We start from the raw sequence: 9,341 nt of genomic DNA on the forward strand, positions 1-9,341 counted from the left end.
CCATTTTTACTTTAGAACAAACAAAACTGCTTTTGCAAAGGATGAACATTTTGTTTGCCCACTGCTTTATGGTGGGGTCTTGTCATTGATAGACTCATTTTCTGCGCATAATGGAATAATCAAAACATTTACACTGGTACTTGGAGGTATCTTAGATGTGTCGGAAGAGGACCAGAACAGACGTCCAGATGTGAAAGAGTGATGGTTATAGAGCATTTTGAAGGATACATCTTTAATGGGATCTTGAAAGTCATGGTGTCACTGATATTTAAACATGAGTCTGTGCAGAAACCACGGTATTTTTCTTTGGAATTTGTAGACTTAGATACTTGGTTTAATGGTCATTCTGGCTTACTATTTCAGTAACCATGCTGTAAAGAAGAACTGCCCTTAAAAAAACCTCCTTAGGAATAAAATGTTTCATTATCTCCCTTTAAGTGATTTAAAATAGAAATTATTTTAAGCAAAGTAAACCAAAGAATGGGTTAATGGAAAAATGAAGGTGTCATGAGCACATCACAGCCCTCAGACCTTCTAAAATATCAAGACCACTTTGAGAAAAAGCCCTGAGGGCCAACCTCTTGATTTTAACCTTATCTTTCCCATAAGATTATTCATTATATCGAACTGAATTATTTCTTTTTTTCTTTCTTTCTCTTTTTTTTTTTTTTTTTTAACATGAATTAGTTGATGTGGTTTTCCTAGAGGGACCTGTTGAAGTTTGTGGTAAGCTACTATTTTTTTTGGAATTTACTCCTTTTTGTACCCTGTTGGAATTGTAGCTGACCTTATTGCATCTTCCATTAGATAGTATTAATCTATTTTCCCTTGTCTATTCAATGATAAGTGTGGAAGCAAAATTCTTTTTCTCTTCCCATTATATTGAACTTGCTGATGGCTCTTGCTTTCTTCCTTTCCTGTGCTATGAGCTCCTTCAACCAAGTTCATTTTATAAGAGCCTTGAATTTCTTACTTATTTCCCTTCTGGTAAAAAGCCGATTTAGGACAGCTGGTCCAATAAGTCACTTGGAAATTACATGTTCTCCTTTATGTAGATTTTTGGTTGTCTAGTGTATTTTTCCTGAAAGTTTTGAAGTCACAAGCAACAGAATTTTTTTTTTTTTTAAATATATACCTCTTCTTTAATTAGAAACTGAACGCTAGAATTCAAGCTCCATCCTCACGTTTTTCCCTTGCTCCAGCATGGATCCACATAGTCTACAGTCTTTCAGGATAAACCTGTTCCAACATGAGCTCTCTGTGCACCACAGTTCCTTAAGGAATATCCACCTGCTCTGGCATGGGCATCCTCCATGGGCTTCAGTGTGGATATCTGTTCCACTGTGGTCCTCTCCCTCTCTTCACTGGGGACCTTTCCAGGCATGGCATGGGAATCTCTGCTCCGGTGCCTGGAGCACCTCCTCCCACTCTTTCTTCACTGACCCTGGTGTCTGCAGGGCTGTTTCTTACACTTTTTTCCTTGTCCTACTTCACTGATCTCTGCTGGTTTTGCTCTTTCTTAAATACAAATTCCCAGAGGTGCTGCCTTTGTGGGCAAGTGGCTCAGCCATGTCCTGTGGTGGGTAGGATGGAGTCATCTGGAACTGGCCATGTCCAGCCCAGGGCACTCCTGGCCTCCCATCACAGACCCCCCAGCTGCCCCCAAGGCCTGGGCACCAACAGCCTGTTCAGTGAACCAGGACTGGTGTTGTCCAATAGCAGTGGTAAGTGATTCATCATCTTTCCTTCTCCTCTTTCCTTGGTTCTGGATGCATGTTCTGGGCAGTTGTCCCATTGAGAGGTAGGACAGTGCATTGCATATCATGAGTATCAATTCCTGTGCCACTGGAGGTGACAGTGGCCCTTGGTTAAACCACACAGTGATGAAGCATGCTACATATGAACCTCCACAGAGTACAGCGGTCTTGATTTCATTCTACATTTTTTCAGCTGATAGTGCTGAAAGAAGCTATCCTGAAAGGCCCTGGAGATAAATCTCTCTAAAGAATAGTGCTGTCTTGGAAACTGCTGAGCTCTCTTGCCTCTCACAGTGATGTAACAGTTTGCTGGTTACTGAGCACCCTGATTCATAAACAGTTTCCAGCACTGACATCACTGAAAAGAACTAATGATTTCATGGGTTTGGATCTGGTTTTTTTTTGTTTTGTTTTGGTGGGTATTTTTTGTTTAGTTGGTTTGGTTTGTTTTTTTGTGGTTTTGGTTTTCTTTTTTTTTTTGTTTGTTTGTTTGGTTTTTTTTCTTTGAGTTTTTTTTTTTGTTGTTGTTGTTGAAATGCAAACAAAGCATTGGCAGAAGCGAGGAAAAAAACCAAGCCCAACCCAAACAACCAAGAAAACCTCCTCAGTCCTTGAAGTTTCAATTTACTTTTGATTCAGTCAGATATTTCTGCTTTCTCTAAGAACTGATTTTTGTTGTATGTGGAAGGACATAAGCTTGACCCTTGAGTGATATTCAGGTTGATAAAATTCTAACATGTTTCATTCAGTAGGATTTTAAGCCTGTGTGAGTATGTTGCATTTTTATACAAATATATTAAAAGTTTTGGGGACTGGAATAAGAGTGAGTAAGCACTGCAAATTGAATCTGGTGATACAGAGGTGATAAAAGTTTATCTGCAATTGAGTTAGCAGACTGAGCCATTATTTATCAGGTTATTTGGGATGGTTGGGACTGAGATTTTGTGTACATTCTTGGTAAGCTTTTTCAGAATTTAGTATCTAAGTCCTGTGTAGCTGAAAATTTACCAATTCTGATTTTTTTTTTTTTTTAACAGAGTAATATGTAGTGTTATTTTATAGACAAAGGATGGAATTTAAGAGCATTTCTAGTAGGTTTTTTGTGTGTGTGAGTTTTCTATGGTAATTTTTTTTCCACATCTCTCCAGGCCCTGAACCTCAGGGCAGATACTGGGAGAATGAAGTACCCCCCATTGCAAAGGAAAATCCCATTTGAATCCACTTTGAACGTGCAAGTTCATGGGACCCAGCGAGATGCATCCCAGAGTCCTGAGGGAACTGGCTCATATGGTTGCTAAACCACTCTTAATCACTTTTCAAAAATTGTGGCAGTCACTGAAGTTGTAAATAAGCCTGTCTCTTTAAGGGGAAAGTGTAGATGGCTTACAATGAAACATTACATTTAAAAGGTATTTTCTAATGCCTTCAAAATAATGTGTAATTAAATACACTGATATAGATGATACTATGGGGGGGAAAAAAAAAGGAGGATCCACTTACCCCTGGTCTTTTAGCTACTTAAAGCAGTGATTCTGTACTCTCTCTGTCTTTATCCCTACTATTCTTCAACATGGAAGGAATTTTTTTAGTGAGCAATATTTTGAAAATGGTGGCTCAGAGAAAAAGGATTTCTGTATGCAGCTGTATCATGACAACCCAAATTTGCAGATAGTTTTGTATCTGTGTACATGGTACAACACAGATTTCAGCTAAGAACTTGAACAAATCTTTTGTTGTAATCTATTTAGGAACAGAATTAATATAATAACTTGTCTCTAACATCAACTTTCAATCAAGAATAGTTGCTTGGACTACTTTCTGTAATCTGCAAAGCCATACTTTTATCAAACATTAGCCACTTTTCTCTCCCTTTCCTTTCCCTTTCAAATGTCAGTGCTAGAAACCAACAAAAAATCTGTAATAAATATACACATCATTAAAAAGAAATAGAGGAAGTTATTACCTAAATTTGGAATTAGAATTAAAGTTGAAAATCATTTTTAATTACAATATTTCTTTGACAATCTTTTCCACTTGTTTGCTTTGTTTTGATGTGTGCCTAATGTAGAATTTAAATAGCAATTAAAAAAAAAAAGAAGGGAAAATTACTTTGTACATCTTAGAAATCTAGCCTGGTTGATCTTTTCATAAAATGTATTGATAAAGAAATATTATCATTATTCATGTTCTGGTAAGACTCAGTGATTTTTAAAATTGGGTAACCATGGAAACACAACTGGGTAACATAAGGAAGAACATGCAGGGGTAAATTTACAGTTAGTCTTTTAAGCAAAAGTTATTATGTGGATTCTGTTTTTACAGTATAATTGAGCTCAGTTTTTTATCTAATCTCTTACCAGTTTGTGTGAGGAGGTATATATATATATATGCATACACATACAAAACATATTTAGTTGAAATAAAATAAATATTTACTTTTGATACATCATTTCTAATGTTTTGAGTTTGGTTTTTTTTTTGACTCAGTAAATTCTAGCGAGAAAACTCACTAGCTTCTCCTCCTTCATTTTTGTTTCATGGATTTTTTTTTTCCTAAATGAGAGTTTGAGTAATCTTCCTGAGTTATAAGTTAATTTTAAAAGGCAAATTTATAAAGCGTTGTGGTAGAATACCCTAGTAGTCAAGGCATTAGGAGGATCACAGATGGATTGTTGAACCAAAGTGTAATAAAAATGTTACAAATGTAAGGTAAAGTCAGTTTCTTGTTACTGTATAAAGCATATGTTGTTTTTAATGTGATAAATTGCAGAACTCGTAGGGGTTTGCGTAGTATTTGGCACACATTCAGGTGTCTGTCTTTTATATTGCTTGTGAATGTGGACTAAAAATATGTATTTGCTTTATTAGAAAATATGCCCCAGGTATTTCTGGACTCTGCTTTTATATAATGGCCTGCTGGGTAATGTTTGCTCTTCTGGATATCCCTATGTACCTCAACCTGCTGTTTTTCCTTAACATTTCTAATCCACATGAGGATATGTCTCTTTGTATGATGGAAAATGTGTTGATTTCTGTAGTGTTAATAGCAGCAATTTTTAAAATTATACTTGCTTTCTCTCAATATCTAAAAACCTTCAGATGAAATATTTTAAGCAAAAAGATCAAGGAGATTTTGAGCTTTTTTACTTTAAACTTTTGAAATTTGTTGTTTGTGACTTTCTTTGGGATAAGAGTATTTATCTTTCTTCTAAAATCAGCATTTGTTGGGAAAGACGTCTCTTTTCCTGAATCTTTTTTTTTGCCCACATTTCACACACTCATCTTCTCCTATCTTCCTCTAGAGAAAGTTGAATAGGAAGCTAAGTCCCCAAATGTATTCTCTTGGTTCTGATGCAACCTCTAAAATGCATCAAATGTCAAGCTATGCCCACTGTGAGCAATTCATGAAGAAATTGCCTCAACATTTTGATCACAGTCAGACTTTTATTATGAAAGTAACTGGCATAGAAAGACACCTTTAGAAGTGTGAAAACAAGCAACACAATGAAGTAAAAATGATGAAATTGAGCACAGCACTGGTACAGTACAGCTGCTGTCCCTGGCAGTGACTGTGGCCTTCAACAATAGTCAATGACTGCCAGGAAAGCCCCACTCACTGTGGGGAAGTAATTTCTGTTGGTTAACGTTCATTTTAATATCAATGAAGAGTTCCATCCAGAATCCCATCTGTGAAAAACTCTGAACTTTGGTAGGTTTTGTGTGTTCATGAAATGGTCTTATGAAGCTGGGTTATTTTTAAGATCTACGTAAAGGAACCTTTACCCTGTCTGGCTCCGTAAGTAATTGTCTGTGTATTCTGAATCAATGTTGGAGACAGAGCTTTGCAAAAGAATATATTCAGTACTTCAAGGAAGACAAAAAAAATAGTGTCAAGTGAACATGGAAATCGTTTGCACTGTGGAGGGTAAATTTGCTTCTTCCTTCCCTGGAGTTTGTATGGTAGAGGAGACACCTCATGTTCACTGCAATTTTCAGTGTGTGGTACAGCAATACAAAAGCATAAGTACTGTCTTAGTTTCCCATAAATTTCCTGGCAGGCATTTATACCCTTAAACTTGCTTCTACCTTCATCTTGCTGAAGGATGAATTCAAGTCCATCAGATGTCTCATATCCTTGCAGTATTCTGAAATTCTGCAACCAAGAGTCGACAGGCTCAGTAGCATTTTGGCTGTCAGAAGCTGGCCCATGTGCTTTATAGTATACAGGGGAGGCACATGTACTGATAAAGTCTAGATTCAGCCTGCCTGATGGCTTAAAACATGTAAATGTCCTCATTTGGACTTGGTAGTTACTATGGACCCAATTATCCATTTCCTGCCCCCTCTCACGGTCATTTATAGCTGTGTGAGAAGATGTGTAATGCTACATGATTTACAAGTCCTTTCACCCCTGGCATGCTTATATGACAAAAAATATGAATCTGTGGAATATCAAGCAATTGATATTTGTGATATTAGACTTTCAGTGTTACAGGAAATCAAAAGTTGAAATTGATGAGTGTCAAGCCCTTGAAGGAGCTAGAAGCTTTCTTGTGTTATTTTAGTCTTCTAGAGATTGAAGAGGTGAGGACCAAAAAAGTGCTCATTAATAGCAGCCTGAAAATCTTTGGTTCTAGATGGTTCCAGAAAAAAAACCCCTCTCTGTTGTCTTTTCTCTGGTCCTGTGCTCAACCTTCCAGGCTCCAAAAGGAGCCTGGAAGTTTCCAGGCTGATGTCTGATGGGTTCTCCTAGCCCACAGTGAGTAGAGCTGTGCAATCACTGTCCTGAGGTTTTTGCTGGGTGAGCTGTGATGTTCATGATGGGAATACCCACCTCATCAGTTCTGGGACCTGGCTGGGTTTATTTTCACGTGTTTCCTTGCCCAGGCTGCTGCCTTCTGGCAGCTTTCAGCTCAGGGCAGGTTTGTGGGCCTTTGCTAGGAATGACAGAAGTTGTTACTTGGGTACTATTTATTTTAAAAGAGGTTTTGTATAGAGTCAGCCACATCTATTTCAGGGAGGTTGAGTCTGCATCTTCAAGCAAAACATCTGTCCCACTGCTTCAGAGAGTCAGGTTTATACTTCCAAGACATCTGGGATTATTTGTTCCAGGTATCATGGTCTGTCTCACCATTCCCTCCAAATATGAGTTCTTAACACTGGAATTATCTGAGTAGTTTTAATTTATGGAAACAGCTTATTGCCTATAAGCACTATTTGCAGCTCAAGAAACATGAAATAGAAGATGGGAATTGCAAGGAATACTGAAATCCTTCTGAAAGGTGCATGGCAAGCGAGAGCAGCAATGCGTGGGTGGCTGACAGGACATGGATTTAGGTATGAGAAAGGGAGGAACTGAGGTCAGTGATAGAGGTACAGGATGAAAGAGGGTGGATAGCAATTCAGTGCTGCTGAAGCAATGAAGGGAATGAGTACTTGGGGATGGCTGAGGTGCAGGCTGTTACTGTGTCAGGATTTGATGTGTGTGTGTGTGCGTGTAATGGAATAGCATTGACAAGCAGAAGTTCTCATGCTGCTTCCAGATGTGTGGAATTGGAAAGAGCACTACATAAAAGCTGTAGCTTCAGATGCAGCAGAGCACAGCCTGCCTGTCTCTTCATGCCACATGAGCTTCCGTCTTTATGTAAGATCCACAGATTTTTTCTTTATTAATAAACTCTTGACTTGCATTGTTGAATGTCAAGAGACAAGTAGAACAGGATATACTGTACTAAAATATATAATTGATTGTAGCCTTGTGCAAAGAAGAAACTGGTATGTAGAAACTCTGTCCTTTATATACTAACTGATGACTTGAAGTTGATTTTCAAGTCAAAGTGATTATCTTCTTTGAACCAATGCTGTTTTCCCCAGTTTTCCAATGCTCCTATGATTTGCTTGTAAAGAGGAAGCCTTGGTTTGAAGTTTTGTTTCAAAATGAGAATAATACTGAAATCTGAGATTCTCAAAATTGGAAATCACCTGTTAAGTTAGCTTTAGTTCTGCACTGAGCAATAGCAGTGCTTTTCTCAGTCTCAGTTTTGAAGGGTAAATTAATAGGAAGAAACATCCTTCTGAAAGTACTCTGTTGTTCTCTCAGCAGACAGAGAAAAATGACATTTCACCTCTTAGACTCTGCACACATTTTTTTATTATTATTTATTTATTTTTTCATTGAAGAGAGGTAGGAATTCTGAATTTATCAGAATCCCAGACTGGGTTTGAGAGAGCTGTAGCATATCTCAATCCATCCTTGCCTTCAGAAGTAACAGCTTCAAAACATGACAGTGGCAGCTTTCAGTTTCTGAACTGCACTGCAGTATCAGCTCCTTTCCAAGCAACAGCTGATCACTGCACCCTGCTCAGTGCGTGGTGGAAAAATCCATGTGCTTATGTAGGTGTAAACATGTGTCAGCCTATTGTGCCACTATCCAATTCTAATAGTAATATATGAGCCTTTGCTGCTCATTTATTTGTAAGTGCTGAGTTATGGAGAAATATTAAGAATCAATGATCCATCAAATGTAAGACCTGAGTTTCCTAGAAAACTGTTTGTTAGTTTGCTTACTGCTTATTCATACTCATCAGTTTTCCTGTGTTTATTTATTTCTATGTATTAACTGCTTTTTGGCTCCCCATGTTGGAACAAATTTTTTACTTATTAACTTGTGAAATGCTTGAATTGTCAATTCCAGAACTGTTTCATTCAGTCATTACAGAATGCATCATTTATAGTAATTTTGAAATGCTTAACATAGGAAGCTTTGAATTCTCCTCTTTGATTTAGCAAGTAAACAGGTTTGCTATGAGAGGAAGGGTTTGAAGGTGACTGCCAAAGATCAGTGCCTATGAACTGTTCTTAAGCAATTATTTCTACTGTTGATTGAGTTGACTTCTGTTTTGCCATGAATATGAACTGGGGTGTCTGGTTTCCATTTGGATTACGCATAGTAAAACTGGCAGAATGTATTTGCATCTATTTTTGATACTTCCAAGCTTCAGTTACCCACCTATTTTTTCAATAAGTCTTCTATTCCAAAAGAAGTGGATTGTATGACACTGTTTGTATACCTAGTGACACCGTAAAGGGCACGACATGAAAACAGAATATCGTGCTGTAGGTGTTGATGTTTGTGCTAGTCTTCAGAAAATACTTGGAAAAGTGTAGAGGAAGGATGATATCACAGATGAGGAAGAGAGCTGGGGTTTGAAATAGTTTTGTCCTGTCATAGTTATTGTGTGAGACTGGGCAAGGCACACTGTCTGTCAATCCATTTGTAAAGCAGTACAAACAATAGTTACCTTGTAAAGATTTAGTTAAAATAAATGAATCATATTTGAATGGAGTTTTGGGAGATTTGAACCAAAAATACTATCATTTTCTGTAAGCATTGCATAAGATTTAGAGTGTAGGAATGTTTATTGCAGTATACTGCAGTCATTGGGAAGACAGCATTTTGGGATATTTATATGCATTCTTTTTTTATTTGTTCTACTTACCTGTTCTTCATCCTTACTCTGTGCAGTTCAAAAATCTTTTAACATACCCTTTTATATAATTAAATTTCTTTCTCCAGTTTTTAC

General features: G+C 37.4%; 1 protein-coding gene across 13 annotated transcripts in view; it reads left to right on the top strand.

Annotated features, from left to right (window-relative positions):
* FAM19A5 (family with sequence similarity 19 member A5, C-C motif chemokine like) overlaps positions 1-9,341 on the top strand; it is a 524,445-nt gene that overhangs the window by 161,076 nt on the left and 354,028 nt on the right. The window contains exon 2 of one of the 13 annotated variants that reach the window (XM_017745995.1): positions 688-726. The exons of the other annotated variants lie outside the window; for them this stretch is intronic. Within the exon in view, the coding sequence (XP_017601484.1) occupies positions 688-726 (39 nt within the window). The remainder of the gene's footprint in view (positions 1-687; positions 727-9,341) is intronic. 13 annotated transcript variants of the gene reach the window in all.

This window comes from Corvus brachyrhynchos, unplaced genomic scaffold, assembly GCF_000691975.1.
Source record: "Corvus brachyrhynchos isolate BGI_N302 unplaced genomic scaffold, ASM69197v1 scaffold239, whole genome shotgun sequence".
Taxonomy (NCBI): domain Eukaryota; kingdom Metazoa; phylum Chordata; class Aves; order Passeriformes; family Corvidae; genus Corvus; species Corvus brachyrhynchos.